The sequence below is a fragment of the Puma concolor genome, chromosome D2 (assembly GCF_028749965.1).
Source record: "Puma concolor isolate L17-30 chromosome D2, mPumCon1.1.hap2, whole genome shotgun sequence".
NCBI classification, from domain to species: domain Eukaryota; kingdom Metazoa; phylum Chordata; class Mammalia; order Carnivora; family Felidae; genus Puma; species Puma concolor.
In genome coordinates this window covers 70581069-70609059 of record NC_141677.1, presented here as the reverse complement: position 1 = coordinate 70609059, position 27991 = coordinate 70581069, and the positions used below count along the sequence as shown (strand labels likewise).

Sequence of the window (27991 nt, the reverse complement as noted above, 5' to 3'; positions counted from 1 at the left end):
AGACGGAACCTAAGTTTTGTGCTAAGTGAATTTACTGAACAATTTACAGTTTCGTGTCTAACACCCTTCTTTTCTCAGGCAGTAACCTCACTCTTTTGAGGCTTTCCTCTTCACCAAGCAGGTCAATGGGAGATTCTATCTCCTTCTATGATCCTGCCCCTTTGATCACAGTGACCTAGCAAAGGATGGGCTTCTCAACCTAGTTGGACCAATCCCAGTAGCTCAATCCCTCTTGCCACACTCTTCTGGGGGGGTGGAAGTGGAGTAGGGATATAACTCAAGCAGACCAATCAAAGTCCTACAGCAATAGCAAAATCTTTTCCTCTCTCATGGTAGAGTTATGACAACATAAGTCTAGAAGCTGTTGGCATCCATTGTTTGAGCTACAAGAAGCAAGTTACTTTGCAGTGGTTGAGAATGAAGTCTATATTTAGAAACAAAGCTGAGGGATAGGTATTAGGTAGGGAGGGAGGTAGATTAGGTACGTAGATTTAGTTAATTAGTTTCTGGTTCCAGATAACTCTGACACAGGTTTTGCTTGACTTTATCATGATTTGTTTTCTTGAATTAACAGATTTCTTTTTTTGTTTTCAATGTTTAATCTTTGAGAGAGAGAGAAAGCACGCACATGCACACGAGTGGACAAGGGGGCAGAAGGGGGTGGGTGGTGGAGAGAGGATCTGAAGCAGGCTCTGTGCTGACAGCAGACAGCCCAGTGCAGGGCTTGAACTCATGATGACCATGAGATCATGACCTGAGCCAAAACCAAGAGTCAGACACTTAACTGATTGGGCCATCCAGCTGTCCCTTCTTTTTCTTTATTTAAAGTTAGGTTGTTTTTTTTTTTTTTAATTTTTTTAACGTTTATTTATTTTTGAGACAGAGAGAGACAGAGCATGAACTGGGGAGGGGCAGAGAGAGGGAGACACAGAATTTGAAACAGGCTCCAGGCTCTGAGCTGTGAGCACAGAGCCCGACGCGGGGCTCGAACTCACGGACCGTGAGATCATGACCTGAGCCGAAGTCGGCCGCTTAACTGACTGAGCCACCCAGGCGCCCCAAAGTTAGGTTTTTGTGAACCTAATGACTATTGACTAATACAAGAAACTAGAGAAATCATGAAGCTTGAAATGGGTACATTTAGTGGCTGACTAGCCCTTCAGAAGGATCGTCAACACTAAGTAGGGAATGTTCAGTAGAAGTTATCATTTTACTAGAATAATGAGGTTCTGCTAATCCCAACCCCTTCCCTTTGATCCCCCTAAACTACGGGGCTAGCTATCACGTACGTTTTGTATATACTCCAAACATTTCACCTTAAGAAAAATGCACATTTGAAATTAAAATTTTGTTTGATTTTGCTTCTTTGAAAAAGTTAAGCCTACATATGGCCAGGTTAAAATTTTAGTACATGACCCCAAATCTATTTCCTTCTGGCACATATGAATCTGCCCAATATCTCCATAAGTTATAATCGAACCACACTGTATTTTTGTGATAGAACAGAATATGAAATAAGACAAGCCCATCCTGGACCAAGAGTGAGATTATGAATTTACGGTTCAGAAGGAACATCTTGTTTTCTTTAAGGTGCTAAGTCCATGCATAAGTCCATGCTTATTAGTCCAGAACTAATAAGCAACAGTTTTTCTCACAAAACAAAACAAAACCAGAAGCCTTCCTTGTCCTGTATTTCCCTGTGCTAATGTCTCTCTCTTATACCCACAGTCACAATTGGCCTTCCTCATCTCCCATTTCCTCCCTATAATCTTGCTCTCACCCCCCACCATTCTACTGAAGTGACTCTTAAGTCTGATGACCTTTCCTTTGCTCAAACAAACGGGACACTCTCTGGTCCTACGTTTCCTTAATCTTGTGGCATCAGACCTCCTGCTCCTCCCATCCTGTCACTTTTTCATCTCCTGGCTTCCACAACACTCTGATTCTGTGATCCTCCTACAGGCTCACTTCTGTCTCCATGTCCTCTGCCGGCATCCATTCCCTCCATTTATCCTTTAAGTGTTGGTGTTCCTTGGAGTTCAGTCTTTGCTTTTCTTCTCTTATGACTATTGCCTATGTCCCTGGACAATTTCATCCCACTACCATTTTTAAGCTGCCATATTACACATTTATGATCCCAAATCTTTATCTCTAATCCTGATATATTTCCAGGACCCAAGACCTTTAATCCCAATGGCTATGCCCACCTCCACCGTGACTACCTGGCAAACTGCTATTCAAAACTCACTTCAGAAATCACCATCTCTTCAAAGCCTTTCCTAACCCAACAAAAAAGTTAGTCACTCTCCCTTACAGAAACACCTAGAACTCTTACCTGAGTCCAATAATTTATCTATCACACTTACCACCTCCTAGGTTGGGGGCTTTGGGAATACAGGATTCATGTCTTGATTATCTTTATAGTCCTAAAATCTAGCACTGAGACTGTCATATGATCAGTTCTTGAAAAATGATGATTAATTGAATAAATAATGCAGGATGGTGTAAACATTGACAAAAGAAGCGAGGCTACCAACCACCCTGGTTTCCCTGCCTTCATACTTGCTCCTCTCTACCATTTAATCTCCCCAAAACCTGGCTATGATTGCATCACTTGAGCCTAGCAGTCAAGGTGTTCCACATTCCAGATCCAAGCAACCTGTCCAACTTTATTTCCAACTACTAGCTCTCTAGTGTGTACTCTACATGCTAAGCAGACAATTGATTTTTACCCAAACACATCTCTCTCTTATTTTTGTTTCCCACTCCAACCCTTTGTTTAAGCTACCATTTAGGACTCTGTGGCTGAATCTAAAAGAATTGAGTCTGGCTAATAACATAAGCCAAAAAAGGACATTTATTAGAAAGACAGCTATTAGAATTAGAAGTGGGAAATCTTATTAGAACACACTGGAGTGACTCATAGAGTCAATGGTAAACATGAGCCCCCAAGCTCGGAAAGGACAGTTCCCGGGGTGGCTCGAGTACCAAGGGAGCAGGAACTCACTGACAGTCTCTGCAAAGGGAGGGTCTCGAACAGCGAGGCCAACTCTCTTCTCTGCTCACTCTGCTCATGATTCGAATCCCAGCAAACATTCTAGGAATGCACTCACGTGGGTAATGTGTTCACCTCTTGATCTGGATAGGTGGCCTGTCAGTTCCACCAAGACTGGGTTGAGGTAGTTCCTCGATGGAAAATTGAGGTGCTGCTATCAGAAGATAGAATGGAGGATTCTGGGGACCCCAAAAACAACAGATACCTACTGCGCCCACTTTTTGCAACCTCTGTGAATATACCCTTTCCCCATTTTTTTGTCTGCTAAATCCCACCTATCCTTCCAGGTGATTTCCTGGGACCGATGTTATCTCCTCTGAACTCCCAGACCTCTGTGCTCTGCTCTAGTGGCTCTGATGGTCATTAGAAACTGGTGTAGTTGTCTCTTCACCCTCATTTCCAGCTCCTTGGAGGCAGAGACCACTCTTCACACGTCTTTGTCCTAATCCTGTATTTCTCACATCTTTAAGAAAAGAATGAAAAGGTGATGATTTAGGAGGAAAGCATGAATGAGGAAGAAAGGAAAGAAAGAAAGACTGAATCAGGTGACCTTGGAAATATCTACCAACATTAAGTTTTGGCAACCTTCTAGCACAATTCATATGTATTCCCAAGAAAGCTTCATGCTTTCCACGCCAAATGGCATCCCCTTTACAAATGGCATGTTCCTAAGATTCAGAACTTCATAACTAACAGCTATGATTAGTTTCACAGGGCTGTGTGTTGAACATTATCACAGTCGACCCTCAAGACAACCCTTTGGAGACACTAGCATTATCTCATTCTCAGGCAAGCAAACAAACTCAGAGTGATTAAAGAATTTCTCCAAAGTTAAACAGCTAGTAAGTTGCAGAGTTGGAACTCCAACAAGGTCTGCTTTCCAGAACTGAGTCTTCACCACTGATACCCTACATAAAATGCACTATATGAACAAATGTCATCACCTTTTTTGTATATAGGCTTGATGAATGCTGATATACACCTAAGTCTTTGCATAGCATGACCTTCCCTTGCCCACTCGATATTAGCACAAGTGCCTCGTGCTTGTGTTACACACAAACCTACATAGTATGATTTTTTGCCAGTAATAAAAGAAGGTCTTCGCGAGCCTTGCACACCCCCTATAAAGTAGTGCAAGTGTCAGAGAGAACTTGATTTCAGTTGCTGCTACCTGTCTTTGTGCAATGCAGGTATTTTTAGAGAAAACAGCAGTGAAAATTATGTACTGGGAAATGCGGAGTGAAAGTACTAACAGAGGAACTTTTTATATTAGAGAACTTAAAAATGGATATGCTACTAATGCTACACTATGTAGCATGGTGGAGAATGGTCACTAGTGAAACAAAGCCATTCTAGAATGATCCATGTAATAACAGATTAGAGTTGGAGACAGCAATACGAACTCGTGTTTAACTTAACATAGATGGTTACACATACAAATATTTTTTGGTATGTATACATACGTGATTCACTGTACACACATGCACTTCCTTGTCTTTCAGCTGAGGGACCAGAAGCAATAAAACCCCAGGAGCTATGGGCATACCTAGTGTCCAGATCTTGGTTGCTAACACCATTTCTCAATAAAAGGAAGTTGGATTCCTTGTAGAAATGGCTGATCTAGGACTGGTATGGGAAAAGCACAAGATGATGTTGGAGTACCCTGGAGAGTAAGACAGTGCTAAAAAGGAAAAACCAAAAACCAAACCTGCAATAATAGGGGTATATGAAGAGTACACAGAAGCCAGCTGAAGGGGCTTCCCATGGTCAAAGCTGGAACAATGTGAGCAACAAAATAAAGTAGTGTTGGAATACAAGAGAAGAAAAAAATAAAAGCATGAATCCGTGGATATAAATGACGGAATAAGCAAATGGAGAAGAACAGACAAAATCTCCCCTGCAGAGAATCCCAAATGATTAACACAGATGCTAAGCCTTCGAGGAGGTGGAGTCTGATGCCCAACTCCTGAGGTGTGGGCTATGCATATGGTTTCCTTCCAAAGAATATGGAAAAGAGGAGAAAGAGTAACTTTACAGTGGAGAAACCTGACAAACACTACCTCAGCCAGGTGATCAAAGTTAGCATCAGTAGTGATAAATTAAGTTACAGTATATATTCTTGATGGAATGTGATGAAAATCATGCTTTATTTCTGTACTCTTCTTCCCCCAAACCTGTAACTCCAGTCTGATCACGAGAAAGGCATCAGGCTAATCCCAACTGAGGATCATTCTAGAGAATGTCCTACCAGGACTCCTCCAAACTGAAGTCTAGAGAAAAGCCTGAGAAAATTGTCACAGCTAAGAAGAACATAAGAAGCCATGATTAATAAATGTCTTGTAGTATCCTCGATTGGATCCTATAATAGTAAAAGGACATCAGGTAAAACAAACGAATAAACAAAGCAAAAGGGAATCTGAACAAAGTACTGCATAGACTTCATTTAATTGTAATGTATCAATATGGGTTCACTGGCTGCAACAACAAATGTATCATATTAACATAAGATGTTAATAAAGAAAACTGAGCATGAGATACACAGGGTTCTCTATATTATCTTTGTGATTTTTTTCTATAAATCTAAATGTGTTCTAAAATTAAAAGTTATTTTAAAAAAATCAACGAAGGCTTTACTCAGGTTAACTGAATTGTTGAAGGGCAAGAGGTCCCTCTGGGATTAGAGTGTGGGTATGGGATTAGAGTATAGCTATTTCAATTTACTGTGCACCCGGGTTCCTGAACTAGAACTGGAACCATCTCTTCAACTCTAACTCTCTAGAACAACAGAAATGTAATGCATGCAAATCGCACATGAAATTTTATATTTTCTAGTATCCACATCTTAAAAAGTAAAGAGAAACAAGTAAAATTAGTTGTAATACCTGTATATATTTAGTTTTAGTAATATTTAGCCCAATATATTCAAAATATTATCATTTCGCTCTGCAGCCACATTTCAAGTGTCCAGTAGCTACATGTGGACATTACAGCTCCAGAGCCACATGTATTTTAAGCAAACCACAGTATTCATAAATAAAAGCAGACTTTTCTGAATTCTCCCTCCTACAAACACTACAACTTACAGAGGCAAGAGAGAGTCATGGAACATTTATGGCTTCTTCCATTCACAGCTATGCCTAGATGGTTTCCAAAAGCCTCCAAGGAGTGGCATAACTCATGAGCAAGACTTGAGAATTTTCTTCCAGAAAGGATACCTGTCTTGTCCCATCACTTTCCCTTCTTTCCCCTGCCTCCCTTCTAGATATCACGAGTTCGAAGCCCAATTTCCATTTCACATCCAAAAGACCGTGATCATTCACATCCTTTCAAATGTAGGCATTCTTCAAGAGAGATTCACCTAACTCTAGTCTAGGCAGAAAAGGAAGCAAGAATTGAGGTCCAAGTTTCCTTTAAGAGTTTAATTAATACCACAAAGTCTGAGAAGCTGGGTCCTGTCTATAACCCTGCCAGCTGTTCTTCAGCAGTGTTAATAACATCGCTAATAGCTCATTTATCACGCACTTTTTCTGGTGAAAACAAAATGTGCTACTGTGTTCCAGACTTTCTTTCATTTGATTTTTACCACACTGTAAGTAGGGTTGAAGCAATTACCTCCTCTCGCCAATTTAAAGATGGAGGAAGCAGGCTTAAAGGGACCAAGCAATTTGCTCAAGATTGAACATCTCGCGAGTAGCAGAACAGGTGCCATGTGTGAATCTCACAAAGTGGTAGGATTCACAAAAGATCACTTATCTCTCTGCAAATGGTGAAGTAAGCATATAATTGCAAAAGAACATTTTATTTAAGATTCTTGAGGAAGCCTCCCTGATGTAATGGCAGCTTTGTACCTGTAAAGCATCCTCCCACTTAGGATTCATCACCAGAAGAAAAGGAACTTCCCAATTAGTATTAGGTATGTTTCTACCCATCCATTTTCCTGACTTTACCACCGAACACTAATCATTAAAATTAAATTCCAAATACAGTGCCATAAGAATATTACCAAGAGAGGGACTGATCTGTTTCATTAGTCCAAGTACCAAAATTATTTAAATTCAAACACTTCAGTCTAGGAACAAAGTCTCTTTATTGTTTTAAAACATACCACAGAGTAATCAAATTTCTTTTATAAAATAAAGTTTTAAAGTACTCCATCTTTTCTATTCTCTCTGGAAGTAACACTTTAATACATTGTGTATGCACAGCACAGGTTAAAGTTCATAGCGATCAATTCTACTCACTCTACTTCCATTTAAATAAGTTAATAAGTTGGGGAAATAAACTGCTTTGGCTGTGAAGTGTGTTCCAATTGTAAACTTTTTAACTCAAGTAAATTACAGTTCATCTCCTCTAAGTCAACCACTAATGATGTTCTGATGGGGAGGGACTGTAATTACTTTTAATTATACTGTTTTTCTCATGGCTGTACACACTGATGGTCCAGAGACATATCTGAAATTCATAACTGCACTGGATATATTTTTTCATTTTTTCTATTTATCAATTAGAAACAGATTATAAAGAGAGCAAGTATAAGTAACTATTAAGAGGAAAACTACTACATTTTTAAGAATTACTATCATTCAATTAGTCAAGTCAGTAAGCATTTCTCCAGTGCCAGCTCTACGGTCCTTTTTCAATTCCAATGTAACTGCTATGTTTGGGCCTAACGCCACACTATACGTAAGGTGAGTCAAGGCTTTATTTTTAAGGTACCTAAATCAGAGGTTTCCTTCAAAATGGTAAGAATCATTACATTAAAACATAAAGACGAGGAAGAAGAAAACTGTAACAAAAACTGTTTTCTTGGAAACAGCTTTTACAACTTTGCACCCATGTATGACTTTGTTACTTTATAAAACACCTTCTTAACACAAAAGCTATTCGCCCAAACAGAAAATGCTTCTTTGTTAAAACTGTTACAATCAAAACTGAACAAAAATCCAACTGAAACCACAAGTCCTGATACTCTGCGACTCTGGAACTCAAGTCAAAGGAAGTCGCCTCCAGCAACACCGACAACAAAAATCAAGATGGTCTTGGGCAGTGGAGAAAAGAGCAACTGAAGAGAAGAGGCGAGGTGATGTATCATGAAGTGATGAGGCCATCAGCCACTCTCTCCACGAAAGTCTCTGAGGCAGCAGAGCTTGGTGGTACGCCACCTTGATTCTCTCCTCCTGTTCCCTCACTTGGGCTCATAAACCTCTTTAAGACATCATCCACCTCTCCAGAACTAACTGGGACTTCAGGGGATGAGTGGGGTGTCAGTTCAGAGATCCTGGTCTCAAGCAAATGTCCCTATTAATAGAAAAAGGGTCAGGGGAGGGGAAAGAAAAACGAAGAAATAAAGGAAGAACATTATTTATAAACACACAAGTTTGGGGGAAGTAGGGAAAGGGAAAGAAGAACGACAACTTAGGTCCAGCAGAAATTATTCTGGCATCAAGGACTGACTAACAAGGTGGGAATAGGGAAGCTGCCCACTAGTTCACAGATCAGTGAGCACCCTCTTTTCTGCACACTATACCCCAGAGCCAAGGTAGGGTCAAGTGCAGAAGACAGTTCAGTTTCCCCAGTAAAACTAAGCCACAAGTAACAATCTTACCTGCAACTAACTACTCAAATTAAATATGTACTTAGAGAAAGATAAATCCTAAAACAATGTCTCAGAATAAAAAAAAAAAAAAACCCAAGTATATTTATATTCAACTGTTTATTTACTTAAACGTCTTTCTGAGCTCTTTCTAAGTAAATGCCAAGGAAATCAAACATAGCTCCCACATTCAGAGTTGACAGATTAGCATGGCAAGTAAAGTATGCTAAAACTTCTAAAACAAGAACAAGAACACTTCTCGACGGGATATGTGGAATCCTAAAAGTGAGAAAAATTATCCTGTACCAAGTTTTACATAAAAGTGGGTTGCAGTCTTCCAAGAAGGATGAGAAATAAGAAATGGGGTTGGGGGTATGAAAAATACTAACGATTATAGCAGCTAACACCAAAAAAGGGCTTTCCCTATGTTAAATCACTTAATCTCCACAACAACTCTATTGACATGTACAGTTCTCACCATTTTACCAAGAAGGAAAGTTGAGAGAGGTTTAAGAAACTTTTTAAGTGCCACGACTCTTAAGTGGCAGAGTGGGGTTTTGAATCCAGGCACCATAGCTCTTAATCCTACTTGGCCGAACGTAATAGTATTATTACTAACAAAACAACGGTAGTGCATATTGCAGACCTACGATCTAGGTACGTTCATTCATTCTCTTGTAATACTCACATCTCTATTTTACAAATGAAACAAAACAAAATAGAACAAAAAACGAAGACTCAGAGAAACGTTCCCAAGGTTGTACAAGTAACAAGGCGGCGAAGTCCAGATTCCAGCCCAGAAGGCTCAAATACCGAAGGCTCTTTTCGCGGCACTCCACAACCCAGCCTGGATTCTGCCTTTACCCTCAAGCAGGTCAGACTGCTTCGCCCCGGAAGGGCCCCTGAACCACCTAGCGCCTCAGAGACGCTCCACAGCCCGCGAGCCTCGGCGCCCTCGGGGCCACCCCCGCGCGGCCGGGGTCAGGGCTCTCACCAGGAGGGAGTCGAGGGACCCTCGCAATCTTGCTGGTGATCTCTGCCGTGAGCACCGCGAAGTCCTGCTCGTAGCCTTCGAAATCGGATGACATGGCGGCTCCGGAGTGATCGGCCCGGGCCGAGGCCCAGGTCGTGGCAGAGGCCACGCGGGACAGAGGAACACGGTGTAAGGACCCCGGAGGCGGCCTCGACAGCAGAGCGGAGAACCGGGGACAGCTCCCAGCCGGGCCGCTTCCTGGTTGTTCGTCGCAATCTCAGTCCTCCGGAAATTGGCCTGCATGCGTTTTTAATTGCCCGCTCGGACTTCCAAGATTTAAAAAAATTCGCTAAGGAAAAGCACTTCTGTTAGTGCCCCCCAAAGCCTCCGAAAATCTGCGCGTTCTCATGGATCACTGGAAGCATTTTTGGCCCCTCCACTTTCTGGAAAGCGGCTCTGGCTCCCCAAGCTCTAAGTCCCAGGAACCTGCTTCCCGAGGGAAGTCTGATGCGGCGAACCTGCCGGAAGTGGCTGTTACGGAGACCGCGCACCGGGCGGGAGCAGCAGAGCAGCGGAGAGAGCGCTGGCAGAGAGGCAGACTGGTGGGGGCAGGTCCCGCACTCCAGCTTCTTGCAACCGGGATTTGCTTTCTGCTTGCGCTGGACTGAGGTACCCATGATGGAGTTATCCGAGGAGGAGAAAACCTGTTCCGGGTGAGCCCAGGCCGCCCCGGAAATGCGATGGCCGAGGAGCGGGCACCAAGGACCAAACTGAGGTGGGAGTCAAGACGAGGGATGTAACTATGATTCTGGCCGTCTTCACCCCATCCGAGTGAGCCCAGAATCTCCAGAAGGTTGAAACCAGCCACGCTTGCCAGTACGGTCCTCCCCCGAGTGAGGATTTCTAAGCGCTCTGCTCCAGACACGGGCGGGAAACTGAGGCACAAGGCGATGGCATCTGTTGCGTGAAAGTCGTTATTACCCTGTAACTCAGCTCTTCCCTTGACTCACTGCAGTCTGGTCGGAAATACCCTTCCACCGATCTTCCGGCCCTCGCCGGCCCGCCTTCCCTGCCCCTCGCTCCAGAGGCACTTCCTCATCTTTTTTTCTCAAATACTTTAATCCATGTTCCTTCTCTTGTGTGCCTCCAGTCACGACTTCGCACACACCTCTGTCTCCCCGATCCGCCCCTCCCCTCCTTTCACTCTGGCTTTGCTTTCACTCGCTCGCCTCTTTACCTTTGGCCCAAATAGATCCTTATGTTGGGGTTTGGGGGCAACCGCAGGCAAATGTGTAGACCCTGCCGGGCTCATACTTGACACTTCGAGACTCGGCAAGAGGCAGTTTAGAGCTCTGTGAAAGGAATTAGATGGTTTGGTTTCTAGTCTAGGTTCAGCTGTTACTTGTGAACTTTGTGCAATCGCTTAGCCTTTCCAAACCAATTTCCGGATTCAGTCAACCTTTAAAGCCCTGCTCCAGCTCTAAAATTCTCAGTCTCCTCCAACCACCCACTAAAGACAATCACAGTTACCTGTCAGGTTGGAAACAAAGAAATAAAAACAACTATTTTAGAATCACGTATCCAGTTTACTCGCAGTTCAGACTTGAGCCCTATTTTGGATCAGATAAAAATACAGTAAAACCTTGGATTGGGAGTAACTTGTTCTGCAAATGTTCCGCAAGAGGGGCAAACATTTCCAATACATTTTAACTCGGTAAATGAGCAATGTCTTGCAATAGGAGTAGTAGGTGATGTGGAATGTCACATGGTCACAACTGAGTCAATGGTTCTTGAAATTCATTTTGATATACCAGTGCTTTGGACTACAAGCATGTTTCCGGAAGGAATTATGCTCGCAAACCAAGGTTTTACTGGCAGTTCCTTTTGCCATTTGATAAGGTACTCATTCCATAGCACATGTGAGATGCTTTTGTTTAAGTGGTTATTGGAGTTAAATATGGTATATAATAAAATTTTTTCACTGAACTTTCTCATTTTGTTTTCTTTAGATGGGGTTTCAAGCCAAGATACTGGATTCTTCTAGTTAAGATAAAGAGCTCTGAGTGTGTAACAGTGGAAATGTCATAATCTGCATTAACATCCCACAACTTGAAGGCATGACAATTAAGGAACACTCATGGACTTGTGGCACATGGAAATGTGTGCACAGAAAAAGGAAATCTGTGATTTTCTAAAAGTAGGAAGGCATTCTTCCTCACCAAAATGGGTGCATTCTGCTCAGTTATAAAGTTTGAAAATCTGCAAGAATTAAAGAGACTGTGTCACTGGGGTCCCATCATAGCCCTTGGTGTTATAGCAATATGTTCTACGATGGCCATGATTGACTCTGTGTTGTGGTATTGGCCTTTACATACAACTGGAGGAAGCGTGAATTTCATCATGTTGATAAATTGGACTGTCATGATTCTTTATAATTACTTCAATGCCATGTTTATTGGTCCTGGCTTTGTCCCTTTGGGGTGGAAACCGGTAAGAAAAAGATCTCTTAAGATAAGGAACTCTAATGATAATCATATATTTAGTTTATGATTTATCTGCTAACCAATAATATCAAACACAACATACTTTTTGCGTTGGTAGAGACTAAGCATATTCTAATTACTGATCATTTAAAGTCAAAGAATTTATTTTGTATCTACTTGAAAATATTCATCTAAATCAGTGCTTCCCAGAGAGATTTTGTTGAATACTTGTACTTCATTAAAAGGAAAGAAAAAGAAAAATGGAGGGGCTGGTGAGTCCATAGTCCTAAATTTAAGAACCACTGCATATAATTTCACAATGCAATTTGGCTAGGATCTTATAATTTCACAATGCAATTTGGCTCGGATCTTTTTTTTTCTTAATTTTTTTAAATGTTCATTTGCTTTTGAGAAAGAAAGAGAGCGTGGGTGGGGGAGGGGCAGAGAGAGAGGGAGATACAGAATCCCAAGCAGGCGCCAGGCTCTGAGCCATCAGCACAGAGCCTGATGTGGGACTCGAACTCACAAACTGCGAGATCACGTCCTGAGCCGAAGTCGGACGCCACGCAGGCGTCCCTAGGATCTTTTTTTATGTAATACATTAACAGCCCTCAGAACTGAGAACAAGTCTTTAGAAATTGGTGACTTAAATCGTAGTTTTCAAATCAATGTTAAAATCATAACATTAGGAAGTAACAGTATGAATCAATTTATGGCTTTTTAAAAATTGTAGCAAGTTTATACTCATGAATTTCCATATTCCTTGCTCATGGGCACCACCTGGTAGCTTATTAGAAATGAAAAATCTTGGGCTCCACTCCAGACCTACGAATCAGAATCAGCATTTAACAAAATCCCCAGATGATTCTTAGGTACATTGTGTTGGAGAAACACTAGTGTTCTGTTTAAAGTGAGTACAAAGATGAGTAAGACGAATTTTTGTTCTGAAAAATCTTATAATTGAGGAGAGAAACCAAGGTAACTTGTGTAAGTAATTACACTATGGAGAAGAATGTGATGAGTGCTGTTGAAGCTAGAAGGAAGTGAGCCTTTTTAGCTGTGGACCTGAAGGAGGAGTGTAAATTTCCATAAATGGGAAAGAAGGCATTTCAGGCATATAGTCTGAAATGACGGACGGGTTATGTACTGCAAATAAGGCTGAAACAAAGGCAGATTCTGGAGGGCCTTAAACACATGAGGAATTCTTAGACTATAGGAAGGTATTAGAGGTTTTCAAGTGAAGCTCTGACATAATCAGAGTCATGTTGTAGGAATATTATTCTGACAATAGTTTGGATTGGAGAGAAACTATAGTACAGGACAGTAGTTTGAAATGATTGAAATAGTGCAAGGAGGGGTGGGGAACCAGATTTCCTAAAGAGTATCAACTCTGATGTTTGAATATCCACTTCAAAATACCTGCCAAGTTTACAGCTACCTTTTTTCTGAACTCCTACAAAGATTCTACAAAGATTTTGGAAAAGTAAAACCAGCTAAAATCAGTGATGATGGGTTTGGGTGGAGCATGGGGAAGAGAAATGAAAAGTGACTTCTGGGTAATTGGAATAGTGATGCTGCTGTTACCAGAAATTCATTATTTAAAAGTATTTCTGCTCAGATAAAAGGGCAGGAAATAAGCAAGGTCAGATTCCATCCTTATCCCCATCCCCCATAAAATCAAACCTTACGAAAGCATTTTCATAAGGCTTAACCTATTACTTAGGATCAGATATCTGATGGATTTTTGTTTGTATTTTGCTATCAAGGAAAATTCTCAGGATAGCATGTACCTCCAGTATTGTAAAGTCTGCCAAGCATACAAGGCTCCACGGTCACATCACTGCAGAAAGTGTAACAGGTACTGTATGTCTTTGCTACTCACTGGGGACTGATCAACGTGGTGACTGGTCTCCTGTTGTTGTTCTTTCTGTCACATCAGTCCTAGTCTTATTCTCTGCAAGGTGGCTTCTTTATAAAAAACACTGTCAAAATACTTCTGTCCATATCTCCATTGTAGTCTTAAGTTATCAATTCTGATAATAAGTAAATAATCCTCACTCTTTTTTGTTATAAGTGAAAAGCTTTTATTTATTTATTTATTTATTTATTTATTTATTTACTTACTTACTTACTTATTTGGAAAAATACACGTTTACTTTGCTTCTTACCCTGCCAAGAGTGAAAAGTTATGCCTCCAAGTTGTTTCTATAGGTCAGGATTAATCATGCTTGTCTTCTGTCATCTTAACTAGCTTTAGAATTGTTCTGAGTCTAAACTATAAAGGAGACCTGCTTTTTCCATTATTTTGGTTGACTAACATTTACACTTTATCCATATCTAATAAATGAATTCAGGTGCATATTATCACAAGTGTTTAATATAAAAAAAAAGCAATGGAAAGAAAACTGAATCACTATAAAAATATGAAATAAACTGGTACCTTTTTATTTAAAAAAAAATTTTTTTTTTCAACGTTTATTTATTTTTGGGACAGAGAGAGACAGAGCATGAACGGGTGAGGGGCAGAGAGAGAGGGAGACACAGAATCGGAAACAGGCTCCAGGCTCTGAGCCATCAGCCCAGAGCCGGAAGCGGGGCTCAAACTCTCGGAACGCGAGATCGTGACCTGGCTGAAGTCGGACGCTTAACCGACTGCGCCACCCAGGCACCCCCCTTTTTATTTTTTTAATTTAATTTCTTAATTTTTATTTTAAAGAGAGCAAGTGGGGGAAAGGGGCAGAGGGAGGGTGAGAAAACCTTAAGCAGCTTAATGCTCAGTGTGGAGCCTGATACAAGGCTCAATTCCAAGACCCTGGGACCATAAGCTGAGCTGAAATCAGGAGTCAGACGCTCAACCTACTGTGCCACCCAGGTGCCCCTGGCACCTTTTTAAATAAACAGCTATTCCACTAATTAGAAGTATGTGATAAGAGTGTTGAGGTTTAGGAGAACGTTTGTAGCAAATAAACGTTTGGTATGAGGCCAGGAAATTTTCTTCTAGCAACAAGGGAAGGAAGCTCAGTAAGACTTTGCTTGTTATACCACACCTTATATTCCATAGTTAGTATGCTTAGCTCAGAGATTCCACATCTAAAGGATGTGGAAGGAAGGAAGGAAGGAAGGAAGGAAGGAAGGAAGGAAGGAAGGAAGGAAGGAAGGAAGGAAGGAAGTTAGGTCTAGGTCTGCTGGGTCCCATCCACCCCAGTGGAGATTTTGTGGTCTCTGTTGTACTCCGCTTCAGTCACTGCATTTCAGAGCTAGAGGTAAATCTGGAACCCATGCTTATTTCTCTATGATGAACCTCTTAGCAGGACTCCTGAATTCTTTAAGCAAACTCCCTTATAGGAGACGTCTTTTCCTCAGAAGCTGTTACAAAGCCTGCCTTTTCTTGTGCTGTTTAGAAATTGAAAGAAGTCACTGGTCAAAGTTGTTTAAAAACTCATAAAGACTTTACTTTCTGTTCCATAGAGTATAATTCCTCTGTGACTCATAGACATGCTAGATTCCTATTTGCTTGATCTTCTGAAGACCAAAGTGATTTAAAGTAGATTGGATTTTTTGCCTCATGTGTTACGTAAATTTTTCTTGTTAGATGTGTGCTGAAGATGGACCATCACTGTCCTTGGATCAACAACTGTTGTGGTTTCCAAAATCATGCTTCGTTCACACTGTTTCTCCTTTTAGCACCGCTGGGTTGTATTCATGCTGCCTTCATTTTTGTTATGACTATGTATACCCAGCTTTATAATCGGGTAAGTGACAACGTTTGTTATAAAATCACTTATGCCAGATTAAATGGCAGTTACTATTTCAGGAGTCCCATTGGGAAATAAGATTTCTATGATTTAGGTCGGGAAACAATTTTGCTTTACCTGTGTATGAATTTCTTTAAAAAAAAAAAAGTACTAAAATTTAATTCTTAAAATTAACTTAACAGAAGTCCATGGGGGAGGGGAAGGGAAGGGAAAAGAAAAAACAAAAAGAGGTTAGAGAGGGAGAGAGCCAAAGCATAAGAGACTCTTAAAAACTGAGAACAAACTGAGAGTTTGATGGGGGGGTGGGAGGGAGGACAAGATGGGTGATGGGTATTGAGGAGGGCACCTTTTGGGATGAGCACTGGGTGTTGTATGGAAACCAATTTGACAATAAATTTCATATTTAAAGAAAGTACTAAAATTTAATTTTTAAAATGAGGAAAAATTATTTTGTTTTGGAAACTTACTAACTGTAGTCAAAGTTGATAATATTTTATTACCGTGTGTATATATAATTTATTTGATCTCACACTTTATAGCTGTGGTAAGAATAACTAGAAGAAAAGGAACAGGAAGAAAAAGACAAACACTAATATTTTGTTTCCATTTGATTCGTGTGGCAAGGTGTAGTTCTTTTGTTCCAGTGCCTTGGAAGGTGCCTCATGAAGCAGGCACATGTCCTAAAATATGTAAAAGCTTTGGTTGATTTATGGTCAGGTAGTCATGAGATAAAGTTCAAGGGTCACAAATTTAAGTCCCTAAAGAAGCCTGAAAGTAAATGAGATTCATAGGTCTAATGGGACTGTGACACCGAGAACACTTGCCCTTCACAGATGGGCAAATCTAGTCCAATAATACTAGATCTTCCAGTCTTTCAGGAAAAATTAGAAAATCTGCATTTTTTTGTTTAGTGTCTCCTGATTTTTAAATGTTGGCACCTGGCTGAATATTTTAAAACATCTTGCAGGCTGGGCAATAGGCATCTGCAGGCCATATTTGGCCTGCCTTTTGCCTGTTTTTAACCTCTGGTTGTGGAACATGAGGGAAGAAACAACTGAATCCTCGGCTATCTTTTTGCTGTGGAAGGTTCCTGTAAATATTGAAAAGCCAGGAGAAGATGGACGCCACAGTCACAATTTAGACTGATGACTAGTGCTGTTCATACATAGTAATGTTAGTGGGCTGTGCCCTGCGCTTTCAAGGAAATAATTAAAAACAAAAAAAGTGACATTTGAAAATAACTAAGACCGATATTGCGCATATCAGTATGAGTTGAGGCCACAGTAGTAATTAGAAACAAATTGGAAATTCGTTTGCTTTTAGCCACCGCTTTAGGTTATCATTTGTTGATCTTTTTTGATCAAGTGGCTTTAAATGTTCCAGTAGCATCTGACCCTTTATGACAACTGAATATTTCAAGTGTGTGTTTTTCTTTGTAGCTCTCCTTTGGGTGGAACACGGTAAAGATTGATATGAGTGCGGCCCGCAGAGATCCTCTTCCACTTATTCCCTTTGGATTAGCAGCATTCGCGGCCACCCTGTTTGCATTGGGATTAGCTTTAGGAACAACCATAGCTGTTGGGATGTTGTTTTTCATCCAGGTAAGTTCCTTGGTTACCTCTAGCTAAAAGTTGTCAACTTATCGGGGCTGCCTATAATGAGAAAGAGATAAAGGCTGCATTTAAGAATGCAGTGTGAAGTGGACATTATTGTAATGTATTCCATCTAGGTAACTAATTTAACCTCTGGACTAGTCAGATAATTTTGAAGTAACTTTGCCAGCATTTCTAGGTAACTTACTTAATTTCTAGAATGTTAACTTGGAGTCCTGTATCGCTTTATAATTGAGAAAGCTCTTCTCCCATTTATGGTCTCTCTTGATCTTCACATCAACCCCCCCAGAAAGAGTTGAAGAGGAGTATTTTCCCTTCCGTACAGAAGAGTAATCAAATCACAGAAAGTGACTTAACCCAAGATCACTCACGCATGTATTCAGTAAACATAATTGGTAATACTATTTTATAACAGCATATATTTAATCATCATCATAATATAGCCAGCGTTTATTGCACACTTATTATGTGCAAGACACTGTCTTAAGGACATCACATATATTAACTCATTTAATCTCAGTAACAACCCTCTGATTTGGATGCTATTTAATGCCTACTCTGATGAATTACTCTGCTAATTTCTGAGAGTACAGTAATGAAAATGAAAAGCGTCCTGCCCCTAGGGAAGTTCACAATTAGTAGTAAACATGCAACTAATACTGGGTGGTGTGAGTGTCATAGATTTATGTACAAAGTGCTGTGAGAACACAGAGGAGGAGGATGTGGCCCTGAAGAGATCACAAAGTGGTTATGATTCATTCCTTTCACTGAGTTAGTTTATTCATTAATCGAAGGCCTGCTGTAGGCCAGGTGTTGTGCTAGGCCTTAGCCTAGGAACACGAAGGGGACTCCTTGCCCAAAGGTGTGTCTGTACGGACCCAGCCAGACTTCGAGGAAAGGCCGAAATGCTGGACCTGAGGGCTCTGATGCATCGCCAAACCCGTTTACACGCATAGTTTTAAAATACGCCGATTTTGGTTGTACTTCATATATTCTATTAGCCTGGGATCAAATTCTTTGAAAAAATTTCCCCGGTGCCTCTCATTAAGAATCATATTAAAAATACACTAAAACCCTGTGGTGTAAAAACCCACATCAGTGGAATTAGTCCTAGCTAGGAGGGTCAATTAATAGAATCAAGACTGAATATATTGGGTTTTTAAGGTAAGCAGAATATCTGGTCATGTTGGGATGATATGAGTCACTTTCATGTAATAAATAATCATAAATTTAAGGTTAATTAAAAATAGTGATAGATTTTAGTAACAAAATACACAAGTACTGATTAAGTGGATTATATCCATATTTTATTAATACTTTGGAAACCTTGATCAGAAGATAGTACTTAAAACATGAATTTTTATCAAAATAGTAGATTCAGATTTGATTATGGATTGCCGTAATCATTTTATGGAGAAGCGTTGTGATGCAGTGCTTAAGAACAAGAACTTTAGAGTCAGATGGACCACAGAGTGTCTTGCTTAACCTCTGTTATCCTGGTATCTTCATCAATGGAACAGAGCAACAAAAACTATCTCCTAGGGTTACTATGAAGATGATAATCTTAAATGGAGCAAAGTTTCATCATAAAATTTTACTGTTCATTATTTAATTTTCAGATGAAAATAATTCTCAGAAACAAAACTTCTATTGAATCATGGATTGAAGAAAAGGTAAATTTTAATAATTGTTTCCTCAACATCAATAAAGATTAGTCATAGGCCAGATTAACTAATAGATGCCCAGAAGTAAAAACTTGACTACCAGATGGCTTCCTTAAGTCATTTGCATGCCACATAAAAGGTAAATATAGGAAACATTTTGATTTATTCTTTATTTGACATAACTCCCACAGAAATCTGCTTCTCGTTCACCCTGGAGTTGGTGAAGAAGTCTAAACCACACATTAAACCATTTGGCCGTTCTTTCTCAGGTTAGGGGAGAAGGCAGACCATTTGGAAAGGAACTTCTGTCCTACCGAGGTGCCATTAAGGTGTTTTTTTTAGTGCTTTAAGTAAACTAAAAAAACCTTATAAACCTGGATTATAGCATAGCTTGCCACAGACCTCACAATGTTTCCAGTGTGATTCTGTTGTAAAAAATCAGTCTGACTACTCCGCTCCCTGCTTAAAGCTGCTCAGAGCCTCACCATCACTGGAGCATGGGTTACAAACCCAAATGCCTGTAGGGCCAGCCGGTAGATAACCCAGGAACTGGCCTGTGTACAGAGCTGCCTAACAGATGAAGCTGAATGTTGCCTTAGGGGATACTCAGCCAGTATCCTGAGATCATCTCGTTGTTTTTCAAGGAAAGCAAGAGATCTGGATTTCTGTGACATCTCTTTTCTATTTTTAAATATTAGCAAGAAATTCTCATTAAAAACAAACACACTTTGTGGGCCAAATAAAACACACCAATGGGACACATTTAGCCCCTGGCAGCCAGTTTGTGGACTTGAATTTATAGCAGCAGCCCTCAGATGTTTCGGTCTCAGGACCCTTTTACATCCTGAGAATTGTTAAGGGCCCTAAAGAACTTTGGTTAGTCTGTGTAATATCGATGATTGCCATATTTTGTGAGAAAAATTGTGAAGATTTATTATTTCATTTAAAAATAACAATAATAAAGCCATTGTATGTTAATAAAAATCGCATATTTTTAAAACTTAGTATATTTTCCAAAGTGAAAACTAGGGAGAAGAGTGGCATTGTTTTATATTTTTATAAATCTCTTTAATATCTGACTTAACAGAAGACAGTTTGATTCTCACATCTCCTGCATTCAGTCTGTTGAGATATGTTGCTTTGATTGAAGTATGTGAAGAAATTCCAGCCTGACACAGATAAGTAGATAGAAGAGGATAGAGTATTTTAATAGGCTTTTTGGATAATTGTGGATATTCTTGGATACTACATTGAAACTTGACAGGTGATAGTTCCTGAAAGGTTAGTTGCATGGGAGATGTGAAGATACATCAGTAAACTTTGTATTTTTTTACATTCAAATGCATCAGTACATCTTGCTCTGTGAATGGGCCTTTTACCCATACAAGATTTTATAGCACCAGGTTTTGGCCATTTGGAAAATACAGTTTCACAGAGTTATGAAGATTTTCCAAATGGTGACACATTCATTCACATCACTACCAAGTTTATGGGGGAAAATCTTTAAATTCTGGAAAGCTTTCAGGCTCATAGTGATGGATACAGATTTTCCAAAATTCTAATTTTCACTTGAAAGCCTTCATTTTTTCAGTTGTTTACATTGAAGTAACAGCTTGAGTTTGTTCATTTTTGAGAAAATTTCTGCCAGGTACTGACATTTCAGTAACCTTACTTTGTTTCATTATTCATTCTGTCAAGTAAAAATAGCGTTGTGTGAAAGAAGCTGGCTCCACAGCTTTTGTTAGTCCCAACTCAAACAGATGTTTTCCTTGAGACAAACACTTCAGAATGCTTTATGTGCACTTTCCATCTTGTCACACAGAATATTCATAGGACATCTACTTGAGGTTGAGATTTAATAAAAAAGATAATTTTTATTGCTTCATCATGGGCATTCTTATGTAAAACTTTTGTTTGGGTTTTTTTTTTTTTTAACTATGAGTATGTACCAGTGAAGAATATGATAATCACTAATACAGAGGGGGCCACTGTCTTGATTCCTGCTCAAGGTACTGGCAATTTTACCCACTATGGCAAATGTCAACACAATGAAAAAAGCAAATGACATCTTAGTATTATGATGAAAGTTGTTTGACTTTGTTGGACCCCAAGAAAAGCTCTTGGGGACTCGAAGAGTTGCGCAAAACGTACTTTGAGAACCGCGGATAGACAGGTTTAAGTCCAAGCTCCTTAGCTTATACATAATCAAACTGTTCATGTCTTCCCCTTACCTGTTTCTTCTACCGCAGTTCCCACCCCTCCCCACCCCATTGCACTCTCGATACCAACTAATACCAGAAACCACAACTTATATTTTGTACATCCTGTGCTTCTGTATCTTTCCACATGTCATTCCCTCTGCCTAGGACACTCTTGCTCCCTCTTTTTTGCCTGATTTCTTGTCCCTCAAGATTTAGCTTAGGTGCCATTTCTTCCTAAGAACCTTCCTTCACTCTCCCTACACTAGTTTAAGTACCTTGTTTGCCTTTCCCATAGCATCTATCACATACCTCTGTTACCTTTTAACACAGTATTGCTAGAATCCCCCCAACTTCACCGAGTGCTTCTCTTAGGCAGAGACCATGCCTCAGTCATGTTTAAACTGCACTCATCCTGAGAATAGAAAAAGGAATAGATGTGAAATATAGTCTATATACAAAATCTAGTCAAATAGTTGATCTGTACATAGGATTTCCTATATAAAGCGATTTGTATACTTCTGAAAAATCCACTTATGGACATTTTATATAAAGGCATGAATCCCAGTGAATGGATTTATCACAGAACTAAGAAGTTGAGAATTATCTACAGCTGTTTGCATTTAAAGCTTTTACTCTGAACTTACAAAGCCCTTCATCTGAACTTCATAAAATTAAACTGTGTGATCATAGATGCGTATAGTGGCTTTTCATGAGATGCTTTGTAGAAAGTAAGTAAAATGTTTTCAATTCTGGAAAATAAATAAATAAATAAATAAACAAACAAACTACGCTCATCCTTAACCATGCTTTGTTTGTTAAGAGCCGAAATCTGTTCTTTGAGACTCTTATCCGTTGTGAAGACTCTGAAGCTTTATAAAAAGAAAATAAATTATCCTTTACTTTTTGGGTGGGGATTTATATAGTTCAGTAGATTCATACATACATATAGCTTGACAATTCTTTTAATTGAATTAACATCAATATTACTTTATAAGTAATTGCGAGAAGTTTTCCCTAAAATACTGTCCCGTGATAATAAAATATTTCAAGGTACCATTTCTAGTTAGCATAATATATCCTGATTATATTAATAATTTTTTTTGAATGGCCAAGGCTCTTTATAGAATACCATGCTAAATTTAGAAGTTATTGTATTTGTAATATTTCTTTAAATGTTTATTTTTGAGAGAGTGTTAGCATGGGAGGGGCAGAGAGAGGGGGTGGGATCCAAAGTGGGCTCTGTGCTGACAGCAGCGAGCAAGCCCGATGTGGGGCTGGAACTCAGGAACCGTGAGATCATGACCTGAGCCAAAGTCAGACACTCAACCGACTGAGCCACCCAGGTGCCCCTAGAGCGTATTTTAAAACTGCACTCTGTTGCCAAGTAAAAAATACAAATAAATGATTATATTAAGTTCATAGAAAATTTATCGAAATCACCACAACTAGAATTTATACAAATTTCAACTGGGTTTGTACGCTTATTATAGGAATAAATAATGTATCTTTATACCACTAGGTGTCAGTGGAACTTAAGAAATTCTAAGCCAGTTTATGTCCTTCTGTTAAAGCTAACAATTAAATTTGAACAATTAATTTATGCAACCTGAATATTTAGGTATATGCATAAAATGTATGTATAAATGCATATATAAGTGAATGTATATACATGTGTGGTGGTATAAAAAATGAAAGAAGATCTGCACATATCTGCTAATTAAAAAAAAAAAAATCAGAGAATGGTGACTCCCCTGGTGCACCTGCCCTGGCCATTCCCACAGGTGTTGCTGCCACCCAGGATGCACCATTACATTGTAGAGCACCCCACGGAAGAGTTCTTCTATCCTACATAAACTCCTGCTGTTTCTTAAATCTTTTTATCAACAGCCCTTCTTTACACCTGGATCCTTTTGCTTTGCTAAACAACCAGGAGTAATGAGGATTTTTTATGTGTGGAATAAAGCTGTTAACTCTTTTAATAAGCATTTTTGAATACTTGTTCTGAAATAAGCCCTGTAAGACATTTCCTGAATGATCTACGAGGTTGGTGCTGGGTAGCAAGGTCCTCTTCAGATAAATTTGTCTATGTCTTCTGTGTACCCTAACGTTACAACAAGGAGGAAGCTTTTCTAGGAGTGATACAGATGTGAGAAGAAACGTATATTACTGTCAATACTGCCAACAGTATGTTCCTTAAAGCCAGTGAAGGCAGAGGCGTTTGCCACTTTAACATCTCTGTTCCCCACAGGCTAAAGATCGAATTCAGTATTACCAACTAGATGAAGTCTTTGTTTTTCCCTACGATATGGGAAGTAGATGGAAGAACTTTAAACAGGTATTTACATGGTCAGGGGTCCCTGAAGGAGATGGGCTCGCGTGGCCGATAAGAGAAGGCTGTCACCAGTACGACTTGACAGTGAGTATTTCTGTTCAATCTTTCCTTTCTGTCTCATTTTCTTCCTCTAGTTCCTCTTAACTCAGATGACGTTTTGTAGTAAAATAATGATTTTTTTTTTCAGTAAGGCACTAAGGTAACAGTCCTAAATCACTCCTTGTATCATGTCTTTCTGTTAATTTAAATCTCTCTGTAATTCTCCATATGCGTGAGATAAAGTCGTGATCCGTTCACTCAGTTCTATACAATCTGGCCTACAACTGCCCTCCCAACTACTTCCTAATGGGAATCACCGTGTCCAGTCAGCCCGGCTTCCTCAGTGAACTCCTTGTGCGTTCCTGCCACCAAATTCTGTCCATACTGTTTTTTCTCTCTCACATGACTTCCCTATCAGAAATAATATTAAGGCGAGTTTCAGCCCCACCTCATCGGAATTCGACACTTAACCATGTACTGTTTGTTGGGTGGTGCTTGTGAAGTCTAACATTTTTATTTATTTCTTAGATCTTAGACCTGTAATTTGACAAGATTCTGGCACAGAGGCCATGAGCTACCTCGATTTCCCCTACTATGTCTCATATAGTACCATTTATTAAATTGTTGCTAAATAAGTCAAGAAAAGTGAGTCGTCATGATGACTTTTAGTCGAGACTCGTGGATGAATCTCGCAGTCTGTCTGCCTTGTCTCTAAAGAGTCTGTGAGTCTGTGTGTCATCCTCACATCCGGGACTAGCCTAGAAGCCCCAGGAGGACAGAGAGCGCATCTCCCTGATCCCTGGGCTGTAAGGAATACTCAGTGAGTAGACACAGATGGACGGTAGAGGATACTGAGAAAAAAGCCCATCAGCTCCTGTTCGCAGTCGTAGGGTCCTCTTTCCTCTCTATGAGAAACACGTGGCCTTTGAATTGTCAGCACTGTGAAATGCTTGAAAATCAGGAGTTTGTCATGTCCCTCTGATGCAGTAGATGGCAAAAGGCTGTTTTTCAACACTGAGATCGTGTTTTTTCTTTTTGTATCTCCAGATTGAACAGTTGAAACAAAAAGCAGATAAGAGAGTCAGAAGTGTAAGTAATTTTTTGCAATGATACTAGTTTCTTTCTCCTTTTTGTCACGCTCTACACTTCTGTATAGTTTTTTAAATTGGCTTTGAGTAGAAGGCAACTGTTGGCTTTTATTAAATAATATTTCCTAACATAATTGTTGAAATTTGATACAGTTCACTTTTGCTTTCACTTACATAGTTTGGACTGGCCATTTGGAGGGAATGTAGTCAATTTACATTGCCAACAGAAAAATAATTATCCTCAATCTAGCTCGTTAGTGTGAAACCCATCCTTACACTTCTGCTGTATAATATCACGGCCACTAGCCACATGTGGCTATTTAAATTAAATAAAATCAAATAAAATATTCAGTTCCTTGGTTGAACTAGCCACATTAGAAGTGCTCAGTAGCTACACGTGTCTAGGGGCTAGCACATTGGATACCACAAATATAGAGCATTTCCGTCACTGCAGAAAGTTCTATTGGACAGCACTGTTCTAGAATTTAATTCTTAGCTAAGTGCTTGAAATGAAGGGTAAGAAAAGCCTGGAGAACTAGAAACATCAGTTGCCTCCTATAAAGGAACTGGGAGGGAAAGACTTGTCACCTGATACTTTGGGTCCACCTTTAACAATTTAAATTCAAACTTACAGAAATTCAGGGGTAAATGTTAGATTGTTCTTCTGATTACTGACGCCAGGTTCGGTATAGAGTAATAGAAGATTACAGTGGTGCCTGCTGTCCTTTGAATAAGGGAATCAAAACCTTCTTCACAAGTCCCTGCACTGAAGAGCCTCGAATAAGGCTACAGAGAGGGGAATTCATTTTGGCCACAAGAGGGTTACGGTAAGTGATAAAAGTAGTGAATTTCTTCTTTAATGACAAAGTTAGCATCTCGCCTAAAAAAATTAATTTTAATCTCTTAAATATTTCAGATACTGGTTGTATGGAGATAAAATTCTCGATGATTCCTTTGTAGAAGGTATGGAAATGGAAGGGGTTAATAGAAAGGACTGCTAGTAATAATTCCATATTTAATAAGAATAACCCCTAACAGTCACTTGTCACATGCATCAGGGCACATAACAGACACATCCTCAAGCAACAGAAAGAGGCTTCTTATGTTATTTCTGTACAGCACTTCTATTTTCCGGTCTTTTTAATGGTTGCCAATATTGGAGCTCATTGTCACCTGTGTGACTGGTACTTGTGGAAGTGCCACTCGCTTCCTGTGTGGTATCCAAGTCCCCAGCAGCCCTCTGAGGGAGGTACTAGCATTTACCTGTCATTGGCGAGGGAGCCAAAATGCAGTGAGACTGAACACGTTGCCCAAGGCCGCCCTAAAAACAGATTAGAGCCAGGGCTCCAAGCCAAGTGGCCTGTGTCCCAGATGCCTGTGCCACACGCTCCCCACCGTGAATGAATATTCCTATTAAGTATTAATGGAAACTGATGGATTGAAATTTTCCGTGTCTCTGATTTTAAGTTTTAGAATTGTTCCTTTTTATTTTTTTTAATGTTTTTTATTTATTTTTGAGACAGCGTAAGCAGGGGAGGGGCAGCGTGAGGGGGACAGAGGATCTGAAGCAAGCTCTGTGCTGACAGCAGCAAGCCCGATGCGGGGCTCGAGCTCACGAACCGTAAGATCATGCGTGACCTGAGCCAAAGTCGGACACTCAACCGACTGAGCCACCCTGGTGCCCCTAGAATTGTTTTCTTTTTAAGTAAAGATTAATCCTGGATGCTTTCTTAAAAACACTGGGTTAATTGTTAATTAACCCCATATGACTGCTTGGGCAGCCTTGATATAAAAATTTACGTGTTAGGAAAAAACCTAGAAAGGAAATTCACAGAAGCTACGGGGAGATAGTTCCCTGAAACAGATAAAGTATGACAGTGTGCCAAAAACCCCACAATCACACATGTGTAAATGAATGCCCAAACTGGGACATTCTGCCCTGACTCCCCATAGGGGTTGTCCTAAACCACATTAGCACCTCTCCCAGGTAACAGAATTTGAGAAATAGTGATTTTCTAGCTTGTTAGAAGCATTTAAAAACCATTTTTCCTTCAAATTATGCTTATAAAAGATGGTAAAGGGCGAAAAAAGTAACGCATAACTAAAAGCTTATTGATTTGGAGTAACAGGACTTATGGGGCTCAGCAATATCATTGCCGTAGACCTATTTCACCTCAATTTTTCTTCCTCAGGTGTTTCAAGGATACGAGGCTGGTTCCCTAGAAACTGTGTGGAGAAGTGTCCCTGTGATGCTGAAACAGATCAAGCCCCAGAGGGCGAGAAGAAAAATAGATAGCTACGGTTACACTAAAATTATTCTTTAAGTCCTCTCCATTACTTGAAAACTGTACAGATTACTAAAGAATTATGCAATGAGCCTACTCTGGTTAAGGTGTTCTTTTCCTCAAAGGTGCCCTAGTGCCATAATCTAAATATTTTTATTACATTTTGAAATGGAGAAGCCATTCTGCATATGCCTTTGAATTCTTACCCCTTTTGCCACCTCTTCCTCTCCCCAAAAGGAAAAACACTTCACCCAAGTAAGTCGGTTGCATTTTCTCTAGGACTTTTTTTATGCGCTGCACACTACGGACCTCACCTGCAGATACAGTTCCCCCTTTGCCAGGAGCATCTGCATGTGATGCTTTTATCCTGTTTCCCCCTCAGTTGACATTTCTTATGTGATATTCTAGATACTATAGAACATAATATGTAAGATTCAATATAAGCTTAAATTTTATTACCTGTCTTTTAATAATGCAGATTTTGTCAAATCAAATAAAGATCAATGGATGTTCTGTATAAATCTAGTTTTTACTAGTTTCTTTTGGCTGACTAAAAAGGTTTGTCTTAGCTCTTTATGGAAAAACTTCTTTACAACCGTGTGAAAAATTTGCATCTTTGAGCTGTTTGTTCATTAAGTGAACCCTATTAATGGCATATTGAGATCACAGCATTCTAGGAAACTTTCAACCTAGTGAGCGCCAGCTGCTCATGTGTGCTTGAATCTATCAAAGCCTGAAGCTTATGTGACTGGTAGGACCTAAGCTGGTGGATTTGGATGCTTAAAGTTGGGCTTGTCTAACACAAGTAGAATTATAGAAGTCACCTACTCTGATACTAATTATTTCCAAGGCAGGGAATTTGAGCTCTGGGGGGGGGGGGGATCAGGCATGTAACAGCACTTGGGAAAGG

At 39.9% G+C, this 27991-nt stretch overlaps 2 protein-coding genes across 11 annotated transcripts in view; one reads left to right on the top strand and one right to left on the bottom strand.

Annotated features, from left to right (window-relative positions):
- VTI1A (vesicle transport through interaction with t-SNAREs 1A) overlaps positions 1-10166 on the bottom strand; it is a 349036-nt gene extending 338870 nt beyond the window's left edge. For 6 of the 7 annotated variants that reach the window (XM_086680876.1, XM_086680873.1, XM_086680878.1 and 3 more), the window contains exon 1: positions 9643-10166. In XM_086680876.1, coding sequence (XP_086537002.1) covers positions 9643-9736 — 94 coding nt within the window. In that variant the 5' untranslated portion in view covers positions 9737-10166. Of the gene's footprint in view, positions 1-7123; positions 8354-9642 lie in introns of those variants that run through there. The other variant, XM_086680879.1, reaches the window with a different exon arrangement.
- ZDHHC6 (zDHHC palmitoyltransferase 6) lies at positions 10158-27602 on the top strand. 4 transcript variants are annotated; one of them, XM_086680872.1, is made up of 11 exons: positions 10158-10290; positions 11631-12111; positions 13871-13962; positions 15697-15856; positions 17299-17460; positions 19092-19145; positions 23586-23753; positions 24756-24797; positions 25478-25623; positions 25713-25759; positions 26989-27602. In XM_086680872.1, the coding sequence occupies exons 2-11, from the start codon at positions 11845-11847 to the stop codon at positions 27090-27092; spliced, it is 1242 nt and encodes a 413-aa protein (XP_086536998.1). In that variant the 5' UTR covers positions 10158-10290; positions 11631-11844; the 3' UTR covers positions 27093-27602. The 4 variants fall into 4 exon arrangements, with proteins under 4 accessions (XP_086536998.1, XP_086536997.1, XP_025773688.1 ...); XM_086680871.1 differs by having other exon boundaries at positions 10195-10334; XM_025917903.2 differs by having other exon boundaries at positions 10257-10396.
- The last annotated feature ends 389 nt before the right edge of the window (positions 27603-27991 follow it).